Source organism: Dermochelys coriacea, chromosome 2 (assembly GCF_009764565.3).
Source record: "Dermochelys coriacea isolate rDerCor1 chromosome 2, rDerCor1.pri.v4, whole genome shotgun sequence".
Classification (NCBI taxonomy): Eukaryota; Metazoa; Chordata; order Testudines; family Dermochelyidae; genus Dermochelys; species Dermochelys coriacea.
The window spans coordinates 10,899,838-10,918,548 of record NC_050069.1 but is presented as its reverse complement, the minus strand read 5'-3'; the positions used below and the strand labels follow the sequence as shown (position 1 = coordinate 10,918,548).

At 41.6% G+C, this 18,711-nt stretch overlaps 1 protein-coding gene across 5 annotated transcripts in view; it reads right to left on the bottom strand.

The window, feature by feature from the left end:
- The window catches only part of TRAPPC9 (trafficking protein particle complex subunit 9), an 874,505-nt gene that overhangs the window by 666,692 nt on the left and 189,102 nt on the right, over positions 1–18,711 (bottom strand). For all 5 annotated transcript variants that reach the window (XM_043507302.1, XM_043507301.1, XM_038389963.2 and 2 more), the window contains exons 16-17: positions 17,550–17,702; positions 9,219–9,343 (exon numbers count right to left, since the gene is read on the bottom strand). In XM_043507302.1, coding sequence (XP_043363237.1) covers positions 9,219–9,343; positions 17,550–17,702 — 278 coding nt within the window. The remainder of the gene's footprint in view (positions 1–9,218; positions 9,344–17,549; positions 17,703–18,711) is intronic.

Here is an 18,711-nt window from a genome sequence, read left to right as displayed (position 1 = left end):
CTGAGAGAACAGTGTGGGGAAAAATTATACATGTCCCTGCAAGTGGTCATTTACAGGGTCATGGTGAACCCAAAATGATGGTCTGTTGCCCTGCATTTTCCAGAGAACTTAAGATATGAGAAGAATAGGAGGAAAGACAAACATTAAAAATTCTGACCATGAGAGTAAGAAGGCTACTCCACTCCATAGTCCAGAACATGACCATTGTGAGAGCAATCAGTTCAGCATTTCTTTCTTGGATAACACAGAGGTCCCAGGGCAGGTAGCCCTACTGATGGATAATTTGTTGGATACTGAAGAGTGCAGCTCCCACTCAGAGTTCGCTATGAAATGTTTGCTGAGCCTCTCTGCCAGGGAATTCTGCCTTGTCTTCTTCATAATAGTAAGTACCTGGAGTAAAAACTCCTTCCTCTGTATTCAAGATGTACAGGCTCTGTAGCTCCTAACTGGATCAAGGGATCCACTTCCTGTTGAAGAATCCTCCTGTGAAAGGGGTCCCCGAAGAGGGATGGCAAAGGGGATTTGGAAGGTGGGGTGGACTGGAACTCAGTGGTACATCTAGTGGAAGTAACATCCAAAACCCATCTGACTACGGTTAAAGTCTGCCACTGTGGAACGTAACACGCTAGGCAACTGCCAAACTGGGGTACTAAAACAACTAATGGACGGCTCTTGAGCTACTCATCAAAATCTCTTTTTAAAAGGCAAATTACTCTGGAAGTAAGATGCTAATGGAGCCAAGCACCTGCCTTGTTGCAGTCTTGGTGGCTCATAGGACTGTTGGTGGTCAAACAGCTGTGATGGAGGCCAGTATCTCTGTTGCTGCAGTCTCAAGAATTTTCTCCAGGAAGGTGGGATATATATATATAAACCCAACAGGCAGAGGATGGTATGAGAATCTTTCAGTGAGTGGAGTGTCTTGTTTATCATCTTGCTATGGAAGGGTTCTTGTTGTTAAACTGTAATCCCGGATTTCATCTGAGGGTGCAAAACTAAATTACGTAGCACGTGCTAAGGCATATTAAAATATCATCTAAAATAGAAGCTATTAGAGCTGTAATGCAAGAGATATAAAACTAAGGCAAGCTTTGCAGTAAATTGAGACCTAATGAGCATATTAACAGTTTTAATAGTCTAATTAGCAATGGAGTTAGCATAACTACATAACCTAAGGCTATAAGATTTAGAAATAGTTTGCAAAAAGAAAAGGAGTACTTGTGGCACCTTAGAGACTAACAAATTTATTTGAGCAATATAATATGCTCAAATAAATTTGTTAGTCTCTAAGGTGCCACAAGTACTCCTTTTTTTTTTTTTTGCAAATACAGACTAACACGGCTGCTACTCTGAAAGAAATAGTTTGCAATATGTAGCTTGTGATAAACGAGTATACCTCACAAACCTGAATACAAGATTTATAGTGGATCTGGGAGTTTGCGTAACAACATTTAAGTATCTAAACGATTGGGAAATGTAGGACATAAATAACTTATACTAGCAAATGGAACCTTAATTACATCCCTCAGAATAACAAACATGGGCAGAAAGAAAAGGAGTACTTGTGGCACTTTAGCGACTACCAAATTTATTTGAGCATAAGCTTTTGTGAGCTACAGCTCACTTCATCAGATGCATTCAGTGGAAAACATGGGCAGGGCACTGAGACCTAAATCAAATATGATCCTGGATGTAAGGAAAAAGGTTATAAAAGATGGTCAGAACAAGGTCTAGTTAGGACACCAGGGATAACGGAATGGTGAAAGCCTGAGTACAATCAAGCTTTGTGGTTATCTCTGCTTACTTTTTCTTCTATCTTTGCTGTTATAAGCCTCTACAAGACCGGAAGTATGTATGTCAGCATTTGGGGATTGCTTTATCTTGTACCACCCAAAGGCTCTAAGTATGCACAATCATTTAAATTAGGGCTGTCAATTAACTGTACTTAACTCAAACGATTAACACAAAACAAATTAACTAGATTTTAAAAAGTCACAATTAATCAGTTTTAATCACACTGTTAAACAATAACAGACTACCAATTTAAATTTATTATAAATATTTTGGATGTTTTAGTACATTTTAAAATACATTGACTTCAATTACAACATAATACAAAGTATACAGTGCTAACTTTATATTATTTTTATTACAAATATTTGCACTGTAAAAAGATGAATTGAGAAATACTGTTTCTTTTGTATACCTCATACAAATACCGTAGTGTAATCTGTATTGTGAAAGTGCAACTTACAAATATAGATTTTTACATAACTACTCAAAAACAAAACAATGTAAAATTTTAGAGCCTACAAGTTCACTCAGTCCTACTTCTTCAGACAATGCTGATATAATGCTGCCTGCTTTTTACTTACAATGTCACCTGAAAGTGTGAACAGGTATTCGCATGACACTGTTGTAGCTGGTGTTGCAAGGTATTTATGTGCCAGAGATGCTAAACATTTGTATGCCCTGTTCATGCTTCACCTGCCATTCCAGAGAGCATGCTGATGATGGTCATTAAAAAAAATAATGCATTAAATTAAATTTGTAACTGAACTTCTGGGGGGAGAATTGTATGTCACCTGCTCTATGGTTTCACCCTCATTCTGCCATATATTTCGTGTTAGGGCAGTCTCAGGTGACTACCCAGCATATGTTGTTCAATATAAGAACATTTTCACTGCAAATCTGACAAAACGCAAAGAAGGTACCAATATAAGATTTCTAAAGATATCTACAGTACTTGACCCAAGGTTTAAGAACCTGAAGTACCTTTCAAAATCTATGGGGAACGAGGTGTGGAACATGCCGTCAGAAGTCTTAAAAAGGCAAAACTCCGATGCAGAAACTACAGAACCCGAACCATCAAAAAAGAAAAATCAACCTTCTGTTGGTGGCATATGACTCAGATGATGAAAATGAAGGTGGATCGGTCGACACTACTTTGGATCATTATCAAGCAGAGCCTGCCTATTCTGACTTCCAGATGACATTGTAAATAATAAGCGGGCAGCATTATCTCCCAATAAATGTAAATGAACTTGGTTGTCTTAGAGATCGGCTATACAAGAAATAGGACTGACTGGACTTGTAAGCTCTAGAGTTTTCCTTTGTTTGTTTTTGAGTGCAGTTATGTAAAAAAAAATTTCTACATTTGTAAGTTGAACTTCCACAATAAAGAGATTGCACTACAGTACTTGTATGAGACGAATTGAAAAGTACTATTTCTTTTGTTTATCTTTTTTACAGGGCAAATATTTGTAATAAAAAAATAATATAAAGTGAGCACTGTGCACTTTGTATTCTGTGTTGTAATTGAACCTAGGCCTAACAGGTATTTAAGGAGGCATCCTCAGCAGCTATGCCATGGCAATACACTGAACAACTGCCCCTGACCAACAACCTTAGTGCTCAACACCTACAGTAGCCACTCTCAGGCCTCTGATTGGATGGACAGGCACCACTCTCAGTGGGCACCTGGACTATATAAAGATCCCAACAGGAAGAGGAGGCTGTCTGAGCAACAGACCATTGTCTCCTGGTTGCTGCCTAGACAACCCAAACTTGCTGCTCTACCTGATCTTACCTAGCTGCTCTGCTACCTTGTCTGATCCTACATCTTGCTCTCTTGTCTGACGTTACCTTACCAACCCACTGATACCTGGATTGACTGCTCTGGCCCATTGGATTGGATGTTCTGACCACTTACCCCTGCAAGAATCCGAACGCTGTCTCAGACAGCCTCTAACACAGATTGACCTGCCTACTACTCGACCACTTGCATACACTTCACTCGTGCTCTGGACTGCTGCCTAGCACGCCTCAGCCATCAGGCATTACAACCAGATTACCAAGTGATCCACACTGCTCTGGTCCGACTGATCTTTTCTCATCATTATTTGCCACTCCACCAATCTTTGTCTAATCTGCATATTTTATCAACAGTGATTTTATATTTACTTTCAGATCACTGATGAAAAACATTGAATAGCATCAGGCCTAGCACAATCCTTGAGGAATCCCCCCCACCCTTCCCCCCACTCAATTATTTCCCATTGTTAAATAGTTTGAGAGCTGTCAGCTAGTTCTTAATCCACGTGTGATCTATTGATATTGCATGGTGCTAATTTTTTAATCACAACATCATACAGTAAATAGCTCAAATGCCTTACAAAAGTTAAATACCGTATATTGCATCTACACAGTCACCATTATCTTGTAATTTTGTATTCTCAAAGAATGAAGTCAGGCTTGTTTTACAAAACCAATTTTCCATAAAACCATACTGATAAACATTAATTGTATTCCTATCATTTTATTAATCATTAGTTGAATCCCATATCAGCTTTTACATTATTTTGTCTTCAACTGATGTCTGTGTAACCAGCCGATACTTACCTGGGTGATCCTACTTGCTCTTTTACAATATCTGTAGAATATTAACACTCTTTCAGTCTTTGACTTTCCCAAGTGTTCCAAAATTTATTAAAAATTATCAGAGGACAGGCGATCTCCTCAACCCATGGGACTCTCGGGTGCAAGTTATCAAGGCCTGCTGATTTCAAAAATATTCATTCTTAGTAAATGATGTTGAAAATCCTCCTCAGTTACTAATGGACTGGAAAGTACTTCATAACCCACATGTGATACAAGCACATCATCCTTCTTTCCAAATACAGAACAAAAACATTTAACAAACACTCCTGCCTTTTTTGCATCAACAACAATTTTACCCTCTCAGACTAGAAATAGACCTATACCATTTCTAGGATTTCTTTTACTCCCAATGCACTTATACTCCTTATTGTCCTTAGCCCTGCCAGCCATGGATTTTTCCATGGGTTGGCTGGCTGGAGCACATGACAGCTGATAATGGCAAGCAAGGCAGATGGACTAGGTTACAAGTCTTGGGAGGTTTCAGAGTAGCAGCTGTGTTAGTCTGTATCTGCAAAAAGAAAAGGAGTACTTGTGGCACCTTAGAGACTAACAAATTTATTAGAGCGAAAGCTTTCATGAGCTACAGCTCACTTCATCGGATGCATGCAGTTTAAAATACAGTGGGGAGATTTTATATACACACAGAACATGAAACAATGGGTGTTATCATACACACTGTAACGAGATTGATCAGGTAAGGTGAGCTATTACCAGCAAGAGAGGAAAAAAAAACCTTTTGTAGTGATCATCAAGGTGGGCCATTTATAACTCAGGCTCTGACAGGTCCTTAGTTTTAAATAGGCTGCTAAGCTCTGGGGCTGTGACACTATGGTTTGAGCATCCAAAAAAGGGAAGGCAGCTGGTAAGAGCCTTCCCTTCTCCCGCTACTTCCCCTCGCCCCCCCTTTTTTTTTAAACTGATACCAGAATACATTACCTTGAGAAATCATCATTGTTATAGAATTAATCAAGTTGCAGCCAGTTCGCAAAACCCAGATGAGTCCTCCATGGTCCCTGCCACTGACAATAAACCTACATTCTGCAGACTGCAAAGGCTATTAATTTGTTTCTGGGGAGCAAATTAGAGGACTGATTTTAATTTACAGAGATCTAGATATTTTGGGTCATAGGTACCATAAAGACTATCCATGTCCTTTACCTAGGAGTAGGAAGAGTACCTGGGCTATGGATTTATCTCATCCATAGTCGACATTGGCCTATGTTAACAGACCTTAACACAGACTGTAAAGTTTATTTGTTTTCCCAGGAATTCCCCCTTCAAGTAAAAAGTCTGACTGGGTTGAACTTTTTAAATTAACTCTTGCAGGTTCACTGCAAAGAGCTTTGTCCTGTTAGATACTTTTAATACTGACGACCTTTCCGTTTTAATCTTAATATCTTTTATCCATTAATTGTACATGCTAAAAACTGGTGTGTTGCGGACTAAATCTACCCTACAAAAATCTCTAAAATGCATGTTAAGTCCTAAATCTCAATATATGATGCCAATTTGTTGCCACTGAAATAGTCCATGGGAACATGTCATTTCAACAAATCTTTTGAAGGAAACCTGTCTGGTTTTCAGCCATGTTGCCTGCCCACATACCCGTCTTCCCAGGCTCCTAGGAAGTCCGTAGTCCAATGTGCCACAGCCCCCAGCAATACTCAGATCCTCAGCTGCTTACCTGATGGTCTTCTATGGAGCCAGGACTTCCCTACTGGCCAATTCACTGGGCTACCTGGCTCTGAAGGAAAGTAGGCTGGGAAGCTAGCAGAAATGTTAAGAAATTTTCATTTCAAGACTTCCAAAATGGAATTTTTCAAACATTTACTGTCTGTGAGAAATTTTGCTTCTATAGGATGGACTTTCTGGGTTCCCATACAACTCTATGTTAATTACACAATTGCTGAACATCTGACTGGTTTAACTCCCAAATGTTTGCACAATCATGCTGGTAATTTGCAGGGATGAGCATTTGGAAAATCACTTACTGCTCAAAATCAGACTTGCAATCTCATAAAATAAACTGAAAGATGGCAGGAATATTTTATAATCCCTCACACTGTCACTAACAATACTTAACTACACTAACTACTCTGTTAACATGCAGAAATAAATCCAAGTGCATTAGTGATATTAATAGTCCGAAAGAATCATCTTTTCAAACATCTTCATCTGATTATTGATTGAACGGACTTGTAAATAGCTCTGCCATAGGAAGAGAGTAAATTCAGATATAAAGTAAGCTTTTGAGAGAGAACTGTAGAGTCCAAGATTTGTTTATAAAATTATAGGCATGCTGAGCAAAATATTTTCAAGTATATAAAATAACTACTGTGATAATTTCTGATGTTATGGTCTAGTGCAGGATGTAGATCCCAGGCAGAAGATGCATCAGATACTGAACTAACATTATATTCAATCTTCATCAAAAGACTGAGAAGAAAGACCATTTAACAATTAACTTTAATGTAATTTTTAACTTTTCAAATGCAAATTTAAACTTAAAAAATAATGCTATTTCATTCAAACTGAGTAAATCTACAAAGCTAAAACCAATACCTAAGTGAGAATCATGACGATAAGAAATCTATCAGGTTTCACATTTTAATTTAGTTTTGTCCGTGTAATTTTACGACAGGGAAAATACATAGGAGAACATTCACAGAGCCAGAAAAACAGAAAATAACTTTAGAGTAATGGTCCAGACCAGGGGTGGGCAAACTTTTTGGTCCGAGGGTTACATCTTGGTATGGAAATTGTATGGTGGGCTATGAATGCTCACAAAATTGGGGGTTGGGGTACAGGAGGGAGTGAGGGCTCCGGCTGGGGGTACAGGCTCTGGGGTGGGGCCAAGGATTAGGAGTTCAGGGTGCAGGAGGGGACTCCAGGCTAGGGCAGGGGGTTGGGGTGCGGGAGGGGGGCAGGGGGGCAGGCTCTGGGCAGCACTTACCTTGAGCAGCTCCCGGAAGTAGTGGCATGTCCCCACTCCGGCTCCTACATGGAGGCGCGGCCAGGTGGTTCTGTGCACTGCCCCGTCTGCAGGCACCAACCCTGCAGCTCACATTGGCCCCATTTTCTGACCAATGGGAGCTGCGGGGGCGGTGTTGGGGGCAGTGTTTGTGGCGGGGGCAGCATGCAGAGCCACCTGGCTGTCCCTATGTATAGGAGCCAGAGGGGGGACATGCCACTGCTCCCAGGACCCATGTGGAGCAAGCCCCCAACCCTACTCTCTGACAGGAGCTAGAGGGCCAAATTAAAATGTCTGAAGGGCCAGATGCAGCCCCTAGGCCATAGCCACCACTGGTCCAGAGTGACATCCTAAATTTACTTTAAAATGCAGAAGAACGAATATAAAGAATAAAGGATTTGATATAGAAATTGTCCCACCTTTGACATCTCAATTACAATTTTTTAAAACTGGAAGCAATATCTTCTGCAAAACCTGATGAGTAAGAATACTGTTCACATATTATTTCACTGCCTGAAGGCATCAGTCCAGTAGTATAAGGCTTCGACAGCGTATAGACTATCTTTACTCATTACAGTTGCTTATTCCAGGGCAGAACCCCTTAAAGTAAGCACAAATAGTGTAGTTTCTACCCACTTAAACGCTGACTCATACCACTAAGTTTTCCTAATTTTAAAACTGACATTCACTAAGCTGTCTCCCGATTATTCCATCATCTTATTATTTACATATCAGCAATAGCAAGCTTCACACCCTCATAGGTGTCTATAAAATAAGACCCCATTTCTGAAGCATTCCACTCTCCTGACTTAAGTACATTTTATCAAGATGAACTAACTAATACAAGCTCTTTACATCCTCTCCACATCACAGGTCTCAACTAAAAAAGACTAATAAGGGGGGGAAATAAACCACCTCATGTGTTTTCTCTACTTGATAATGTCCCTTGAAGTTCTGTGCAGATAGCCTCAACTTCAGTTTCATTGTAGAATTTTTAAAATATAGAACACAAAATCTAAGACCAGAGGCGAAAGTAAGCCGGTACACCCCGGTACGGTGTACCGGCAAGAGCCGGTGCACCGTACCGGGGTGGATCAGCTTCTCCAGGTCCAATTTGAAGGGCCTGCAGCTCCCAGCAGCAGCTGGAGTGCAAGGCTCTTTAAATTGCTGCCAGAGCCCCGCTGCCAGAACCCTGGGGTAGCAGGGATGGGGCGGCGATTTAAAGGGCACGGGGCAGTAGTAGCGGCCGAGCTCTCAGCTCTTTAAATCGTCCCCAGAGCCCCGCTGCCACTTCCCCAGGGCTCCGGCAGGCTCCGGGGACAATTTAAAGGGCCCGGAGCAGTAGTGGCGGCCGGAGCTACGTCCCCAGAGCCCTGCTACTAGAGCCCTGGGGAAGAGGCAGCAGGGCTCCGGGGATGATTTGAAGGGCCCAGGGCTCTGGCTGCCGCTACACTGGCCCTTTAAACTGCTGCAAGAGCCCCCGGCTGCCGCTGTTACCCTGGGGAGGGGGAAGGAGGCACTTGCCGGTATAGGGTGGGCCAGGGCTAGCTCTGACCCCCAGCCCCGCCCCTTCCTCCTGAGGCCCCGCCCCTTCCGGGGGCCAGAGCCGGCCCCAGCCTAACCCCGTACCAGTAAGTTCCTAGACTTACTTTCACCCCGTCTAAGACTATAGTTCAAATAATACATCTTAACAACTATGTAAAGAAAATATTTGCCTCTAGAACTCCTCTTCCATATCTTTACTACAAAACAATAGAAGGCAGTGAACTGAAGGCTCAACTCTTCATCTACTTCAATACCACTACCTTACCTTTACATGACTGAAGTCACCAACTTTGTTGCTTTCAGTCGGGTTGATAGGTTTGCTCTCTACTCGTGGTTTGACAATCTGTCGAAAAGGACTGGAAAGCGGAAGTCCACTAATACTTATTCCATCTAGAAAAATAAAAGGATCAGAATTTCTTATTTTGTTCTGTTTTCAAGTTCTAAGTAATAAGTAAAAAGACTGCCTTGAACTAAAATACTCCCAATACATTATCAAATGAAAAGGAAAACAAATCAGGTAATGAAACAGCAACATAACCTCTCTCTCTATTGCAGAAAGAGTTAAAGAAAAGATGCAGTCATGATTTTGGTCCTGATCCAATGCTGACTAAAGGCAACAGAAAGCCTGCCATTGACTTCAGTGGGCTTTGGATGAAATTCTCTATTTAGCTAAATTGTTACATTAGAATTCAATTAAATCCACAAGAAAGGAGGATGACATGAAAAGGCACAAAAGAAGTTATAAAAAGCGTCCCCCAAATTTAAGATTACACTAGTGCTTATCAAATTAAATTAAATTAAATTAAATTAAATGAGAGATGCAAAAGATGGGACTTCTTCCCTTGCAATTATAATGAAAAACGGCAATCAACTGGTTAACTCCTGTAACACAACTTCTTTGCCTGAGGAATCCCTTTTCATGTCTATTTTAATAGGGAGCATGAAATAATGGCTTGATGTTTTCTAAAGATTACTGATAATGGGATGCATGAAAAATGGGAATTGCAACATATAATCATTTATAAAGTAATGCAAATGCAAAATGGAAACTTAAGTTGTGTATTGTAGTACTCATCTCAAAACTGAATAAGAAGTCACATTCTCAACTTTATATTTTACTAGTAGCCGTGTATACTAGTGTATATTTGTACAGCAATCAAAAGAAATGTCAACAAAAATTTTGCTACTAATAAACTCATGTACCTTATTTGTAACGGTCACACTTTCTCCATTTAAAACTCAAGTTAGCTAGGTGAAAGTGAAAATGAAAATGCTATATATAAATAAATATAGCCTATTTTCTGAGGCTCTGTACAAAGAAGGAAGTACAAAGCTCCATCCACTGGTTCTTATTATGACTCTTTGCTAGATTAAAGATCCCTTTACCACCCTGCCCATTCTAACAAGAGTGATCTGGTAAGATGAGCTATTACCAGCAGGAGAGCAGGGGGGAGGGCAGGGGGGAAGAACCTTTTGCAGTGATAATCAAGCGTTCTTACAATCAAGGTGGACCATTTCCAGCAGTTGACAAGAACGTGTAAGGAACAGTGGAGGGGAATAAACATGGAGAAATAGTTTTACTTTGTGTAACGACACATCCACTCCCAGTCTTTATTCAAACCTAAGTTAACTGTATCCAGTTTGAAAATTAATTCCAATTCAGCAGTCTCTCATTGGAATCTGTTTTTCAAGTTTTTTTTGTTCAAGAATGGCCACTTTTAGGTCTGTAATCGAGTGACCAAAAAGATTGAAGTGTTCTTGACTGGTTTTTGAATGTTATAAATTCTTGACGTCTGATTTGTGTCCATTTATTCTTGTGCACAGAGACTGTCCAGTTTGGCCAGTGTACATGGCACAGGGGTATTGCTGGCACATGATGGCATATATCACATTGTGCAGGTGAACGAGCCTCTGATATTGTGGCTGATGTGATTAGGCCCGATGATGGTGTCCCCTGAATAGATATGTGGACACAGACGGCAATGGGCTTTGTTGCAAGGATAGGTACCAGGGTTAGTGGTTCTGTTGTGTGGTGTGTGGTTGCTGGTGAGTATTTGCTTCAGGTTGGGGGGCTGTCTGTAAGCAAAGACTGGCCTGTCTCCCAAGATCTCTGAGAGCGATGGGTCATCCTTCAGGATAGGTTGTAGATCCTTGATGATGCATTGGAGAGGTTTTAGTTGGGGGCTGAAGGTGATGGCTAGTGGCGTTCTGTTATTTTCTTTGTTGGGCCTGTCCTGTAATAGGTAACTTCTGGACGCTCTTCTGGCTCTGTCAGTCAGTTTCTTCACTTTAGCAGGTGGGTATTGTAGTTGTAAGAACGCTTGATAGAGATCTTGTAGGTGTTTGTCTCTGTCTGAGGGGTTGGAGCAAATGCGGTTGTATCTTAGAGCTTGGCTGTAGAAAATGGAATGTATGGTGTGGTGTGGATGAAAGATGGAGGCATGTAGGTAAGCATAGTAGTCAGTAGGTTGCCGGTATAGGGTGGTGTTCATGTGACCATCGCTTCTTAGAACCGTACTGTCCAGGAAGTGGATCTCTTGTGTGGACTGGCCCAGGCTGAGGTTGGTGCTGGGATGGAAATTGTTGAAATCATGGTGGAATTCCTCAAGAGCTTCTTTTGCATGGGTCCAGATGATGAAAAGCAAGAACTGACAAATCCCTGGCTGGGATGATTTGGTACATTTTTCTCTTCCGCAGAGTAAACAATCCCAGTTCCCTCAGCATCTCCTCATAAGTCATGTGTTTCAGTCCCCTAATCATTTTTGTTGCACTCCGCTGGACTCTTTCCAATTTTTCCACATCCTTCTTGTAGTGTGGGGCCCAAAACTGGACACAGTACTCCAGATGAGGCCTCACCAAGGTCGAATAGAGGGGAATGATCATGTCCCTCGATCTGCTAGCAATACCCCTACTTATAAATCCCAAAATGCCATTGGCCTTCTTGGCAACAACAACTGTTGACTCACATCCAGCTTCTCGTCCACTGTAACCCCTAGGTCCTTTTCTGCAGGACTGCTGCCGAGCCATTCGGTCCCTAGTCTGTAGCGGTGCATGGGATTCTTCGGTCCTAAATGTAGGATTCTGCACTTTTCCTTGTTGAACCTCATCAGATGTCTTTTGGCGCAATCCTCTAATTTGTCTAGGACCCTCTGTATCCTATCCCTACCCTCCAGCATATCTACCTCTCCTCCCAGTTTAGCGTCATCTGCAAACTTGCTGAGGGTGCAATACACACCATCCTCCAGATCATTAATGAAAATATTGAACAAAACTAGCCCCAGCACCAACCCTTGGGGCACTCCACTTGATACCGGCTGCCAACTACACATGGAGCCATTGATCACTACCATTGAGCCCAACAATCTAGCCAGCTTTCTATCCACCTTATCGTCCATTCATCCAACCCATACTTCTTTAACTTGCTAGCAAGAATACTGTGGGAGACCGTGTCAAAAGCTTTGCTAAAGTCAAGGAACAACACGTCCACTACTTAACCCTCATCCACAGAGCCAGTTATCTAGTCATAGAAGGCAATTAGATTAGGTAGAGGAGGCCTGAGATTACTTTAAATCAAAGGTGCAGAAGCTATCTGAAGCCTGTATCCCAAGAAAGGGGAAAAAATTCATAGGAAGGAGTTGTAGACCAAGCTGGATGAGCAAACATCTTAGAGAGGTAATTAAGAAGAAGCAGAAAGCATACAGGAAGTGGAAGATGGGAGGGATCAGCAAGGAAAGCTACCTTATTGAGGTCAGAACATGTAGGGATAAAGTGAGACGGGCTAAAAGTCGAGTAGAGTTGGATCTTGCAAAGAGAATTAAAACCAATAGTAAAAGGTTCTATAGCCATATGAATAAGAAGAAAACTAAGAAAGAAGAAGTGGGGCCGCTAAACACTGAGGATGGAGTGGAGGTTAAAGATAATCTAGGCATGGCCCAATATCTAAACAAATATTTTGCCTCTGTCTTTAATAAGGCTCAAGAGGATGTTACGGATAATCGTAGCATGACAAATGGGAATGAGGATATGGAGGAAGATATTACCATATCTGAGGTAGAAGTGAAACTGAAACAGCTTAATGGGACTAAATTGGGGGGCCCAGATAATCTTCATCCAAGAATATTAAAGGAATTGGCACCTGAAATTGCAAGCCCATTAGCAAGAATTTTTAATGAATCTGTAAACTCAGGAGTAGTACCGAACGATTGGAGAATTGCTAATATAGTTCCTATTTTTAAGAAAGGAAAAAAAGTGATCCGGGTAACTACAGGCCAGTTAGTTTGACATCTGTAGTATGCAAGGTCTTGGAAAAATTTTGAAGGAGAAATTAGTTAAGGACATTGAAGTCAATGGTAAATGGGACAAAATACAACATGGTTTTACAAAAGGTAGATCGTGGCCAAACCAACCTGATCTCCTTCTTTGAGAAAGTAACAGATTTTTTAGGTAAAGGAAATGCAGTAGATCTAATTTACCTAGATTTCAGAAAGGCATTTGATACCGTGCCACATGGGGAATTATTAGTTAAATTGGAGAAGATGGGGATCAATATAAACATCAAAAGGTGGATAAGAAATTGGTTAAAGGGGAGACTGCAACGGGTCCTCCTGAAAGTCGAACTGTCAGGTTGGAGGGAGGTAACCAGTGGAGTTCCTCAGGGATCGGTTTTGCGACCAATCTTATTTAGTCTTTTTATTACTGACCTCAGCACAAAAAGTGGGAGTGTGATAATAAAGTTTGCAGATGATAGAAAGCTGGGAGGTATTGCTAATTCAGAGAAGGATCGGGATATTATACAGGAGGATCTGTATGATCTTGTAAACAGGAGTAATAGTAATAGGATGAAATTTAATAGTGAGAAGTGTAAGGTTATGCATTTAGGGATTAATAACAAGAATTTTAGCTATAAGTTGGGGACGCATCAATTAGAAGTAACGGAAGAGGAGAAGGACCTTGGAGTATAGGTTGATCATAGGATGACTATGAGCTGACAATGTGATATGGCTGTGAAAAAAAGCTAATGAGGTTTTGGGATGCATCAGGAGAGGCATTTCCAGTAGGGATAAGGAGATTTTAGTACATTATACAAGGCACTGGTGAGACCTCACCTAGAATACTGTGTGCAGTTCTGGTCTCCCATGTTTAAAAAGGATGAATTCAAACTGGAGCAGGTACAGAGAAGGGCTACTAGGATGATCCAAGGAATGGAAAACTTGTCTTATGAAAGGAGACTTAAGGAGCTTGGCTTGTTTAGCCTAACTAAAAGAAGGTTGAGGGGAGATATAATTGCTCTCTATAAATATAATCAAGAGGAATAAATACAGGAGAGGGAGAGGAATTATTTAAACTCACCACCAATGTGGACACAAGAATAAATGGGTATAAACTGGCCACCAGGAAGTTTAGACTTGAAATTAGACCAAGGTTTCTAACCATCAGAGGAGTGAAGTTTTGGAATAGCCTTCCAAGGGAAGCAGTGGGGGCAAAAGACCTGTCTGGTTTTAAGATTCTACTTGATAAGTTTATGGAGGAGATGGTATGATGGGATAATGGGATTTTGGTAAGTAATTGATCTTTAAATGTTCAGGGTAAATAGGCCTAATCCCCTGAGATGGGATATTAGATGGATGGGATCTGAGTTACCCAGGAAAGAATTTTCTGTAGTATCTGGCTGGTGAATCTTGCCCATATGCTCAGGGTTTAGCTGATTGCCATATTTGGGATTAGGAAGGAATTTTCCTCCAAGGCAGATTGGAGAGGCCCTGGAGGTTTTTCGCTTTCCTCTGTAGCATGGTGCACGGGTCACTTGAGGGAGGCTTCTCTGCTCCTTGAAGTCTTTAAACCACGATTTGAGGACTTCAATAGCTCAGACATAGGTGAGGTTTTTCGTAGGAGTGGGTGGGTAAGATTCTGTGGCCTGCGCTGTGCAGGAGGTTGGACTAGATGATCAGAATGGTCCCTTCTGACCTTAGTATCTATGAATCTAGTCAGGCATGACTTGCCCTTGGTGAATCCATGCTGACTGTTCCTGATCACTTTCTTCTCCTCTTAGTGCTTCAAAATTGATTCCTTGAGGACCTGCTCCATGATTTTTCCAGGGACTGAGGTGAGGCTGACTGGCTTGTAGTTCCCAGGATCCTCCTCCTTACCTTTTTAAAAGATGGGCACTACATTAGCCTTTTCCAGTCATCCTGGACCTCTCCCGATTGCCATGAGTTTTCAAAGATAATGGCCAATGGTTCTGCAATCACATCCGCAAACTCCTTTAGCACTCTTGGATGAAGCGCATCCGGCCCCATGGACTTGTGCTCGTCCATCTTTTCTAAATAGTCCCGAACCACTTCTTTCTTTACAGAGGGCTAGTCACCTCCTCCCCATGCTGTGCTGCCCAGTGCAGTAGTCTGGGAGCAGACTTTGTTCGTGAAGACAGACGCAAAAAAAGCATTGAGTACATTAACTTTTTCCACATCCTCTGTCACTTGCTTGCCTCCCTCATTCAATAAGGGGCCCACACTTTCCTTGGCTTTCTTCTTGTTGCCAACATACCTGAAGAAACCCTTCTTGTTACTCTTGACATCTCTTGCTAGTTGCAACTCCAGGTGTGATTTGGCCTTCCTGATTTCACTCCTGCATGCCCGAGCAATATTTTTATACTCTTCCCTGGTCATTTGTCCAATCTTCCACTTCTTGTAAAATTCTTTTTTGTGTTTACGATCAGCAAGGATTTCACTGTTAAGCCAAGCTGGTTGCCTGCCCTATTTATTATTCTTTCTACACATCGGGATGGTTGTCCTTGTAACCTCAATAAGGATTCTTTAAAATACAGCCAGCTCTCCTGGACTCCTTTCCCCCTCATGTTATTCTCCCAAGGGTTCCTGCCCATCAGTTCCCTGAGGGAGTCAAAATCTGCTTTTCTCAAGTCCAGGGTCCATATTCTGCTGCTCTCCTTTCTTCCCTGTGTCAGGATCCTGAACTTGACCATCTCATGGTCACTGCCTCCCAGGTTCCCATCCACTTTTGTTTATCCTACTAATTCTTCCCGGTTTGTGAGCAGTAGATCAAGATGAGCTCTGCCCTAGTTGGTTCCTCCAGCACTTGCACCAGGAAATTGTCCCCTACACTTTCCAAAAACTCCATGGATTGTCTGTGCACTGCTGTATTGCTCTCCCAGCAGGTATCAGGGTGATTGAAGTCTCCCATGAGAACCAGGGTCTGCGATCTAGTAACTTCTGTTAGTTGCCAAAAGAAAGCTTCATCCACCTCATCCCCCTGATCCAGTAGTCTATAGCAGACTCCCACCATGACATCACCCTGGTTCCTCATGCTTCGAAACTTAACCCAGAGACACTCAGGTTTTTCTGCAGTTTCATACCGGAGCTCTGAGCAGTCATTCTGCTCTCTTACATACAATGAAACTCCCCCACCTTTTCTGCCCTGTCTGTCCTTCCTGAACAGTATATATCCATCCATGACAGTACTCCAGTCATGTGAGTTATCCCAAGTCTCTGTTATTCCTTGACTGTGCTAGGACTTCCAGTTCTCCCTGCTTGTGTACCAGGCTTCTTGCATTTGTGTATAGGCACTTCAGGTAACTTGCTGTTTGTCCTGCTTTCTTAGTATGAGGCAGTAGCCCTCCCCTTACGCATTCTCCTGCTCGTACTTCCTCCCGGTATCCCACATCCCCACTTACCTCAAGACTTTGGTCTCCTTCCCCCTGTGAACCTAGTTTAAAGCCCTCCTCACTAGGTTAGCCAGCCTGCTTCCAAACATGCTCTTCCCTTGCTTCGTTAGGTGGAGCCCGTCTCTGCCTAGCATTCCTCCTTCTTGGAACACCATCCCATGGTCAAAAAATCCAAATCCATGGTCACTCTATTACAGACCTAAAACTGGCAATTCTTCAACAAAAACCTTCAAAAACAGACTCCAACCAGAGACTGATGAACTGAATTAATTTGTGAACTGGATACAATTAACTTCGGCTTGAATAAAGACTGGGAGTGGATATGTTGTTACACAAAGTAAAATTATTTCCCCATGTTTCGCCCCCCCCCCCACCCATCGTTCCTCACATGTTCTTGTCAACTGCTGGAAATGGACCACCTTGATTATCACTACAAAAGGTTCCCCCTCTCCCCCGCTCTCCTGCTGGTAATAGCTCATCTTACCTCATCACTCTTGTTACAGTGTATATAGTAACACCCTGTGTTTCATATTCTCTGTGTATATAAATCTCCCCACTGTATTTTCCACTGCATGTATCCGATGAAGTGAGCTGTAGCTCATGAAAGCTTATGCTCAGATAAATTTGTTAGTCTCTAAGGTGCCACAAGTACTCCTTTTCTTTTTGCGGATACAGACTAACACTGCTGCTACTCTGAAACCGGTTATAAAGTTGTAACTTCTTGAATCTCAAGGTCTGCTATCATTAAATAAATATTGTCTGACCCACATAGCGTCTGATCCCTCCTATAATTTTCCACAACTATGAGAATTTAAAATAGATAAAAATTTAAAATAATGCTTAAAAATAAACTGATTTTAGCCATCAAATGGAAGACAAAATATAAATCACATTATGCCAAGCCTATTTGTAACATACCATCACTGAGGTCTTGCAGAAGGTTTTCTTGACAGGAGAAGTCTAGCTTCACTTTAATGTTTACATTAAAGGTTGCAATCTTCCCAGGTTTTAGGGGAAACTGGGAGAGAATGTCTTCTAGTTTCCAACTCAGGAACTCACCATACAGCTTTTCTATATTAAAAATGTATATATTGTATATAAGCATATGCACAATAAGCAGTAAGTTTTAAATTTAAAACAAACTAGTACCATATATGCTATATACCATTTATAGTTTATTTCTTTTCATTTGCTGTTTAAATGTGTGAAAATATTTGGTATTAAAACATGAACAAATAAAAAAATAAATTAATGCTGACAGGACTGAGCAGGGCTGATGACATCCTGTGAAAGAAAAACATGTTTACTCATGAAACCAAAATATAAGCTTTATTGAAAAGAACAGCAATAAAAATAATTGGATGATTGACATCAAATTACAAGCAGCATAAAATGTGTTTTTCCCTCTCTGAATTGCAGCCTAAAAGTGAACTAAAGTAATCTTCATACAGTACTGAATCGGATAGTCGCCCAACAAGGAAATAGGACACACTCAGCACCTCATCTTATCACGAAAATATGACAAAACCAATCCCAAAGCTAAATCAGCCCTGGTCTACATTAGGCGTTGAGATCAAATTTAGCAGCGTTAAATTGATGTAAACTTGCACCTGTCCACATGACGAAGCCCTTTTTTTCCCCGACTTAAAGGGCTCTTAAAATCCATTTCCTTACTCCACCCCCGACAAGGGGATTAGCGCTGAAATCGGTTTTGCTGGGTCGAATTTGGGGTACTGTGGATGTAATTAGATGGTATTGGCCTCCGAGAGCTATCCCAGAGTGCTCTATTGTGACCGCTCTGGACAGCACTCTCAACTCAGATGCACTGGACAGGTAGACAGGAAAAGACCTGCGAACTTTTGAATTTCAATTTCCTTTTTGGCCAGTGTGGCAAGCTGCAGGTGACCATGCAGACCTCATCAGCAGAGGTGACCATGATGGAGTCCCAGAATCGCAAAAGAGCTCCAGCATGGACCGAACGCGAGGTACGGGATCTGATCGCTGTATGGGGAGAGGAATCCATGCTATCAGAACTACGTTCCAGTTTTCGAAATGCCAAAACATTTGTCAAAATCTCCCA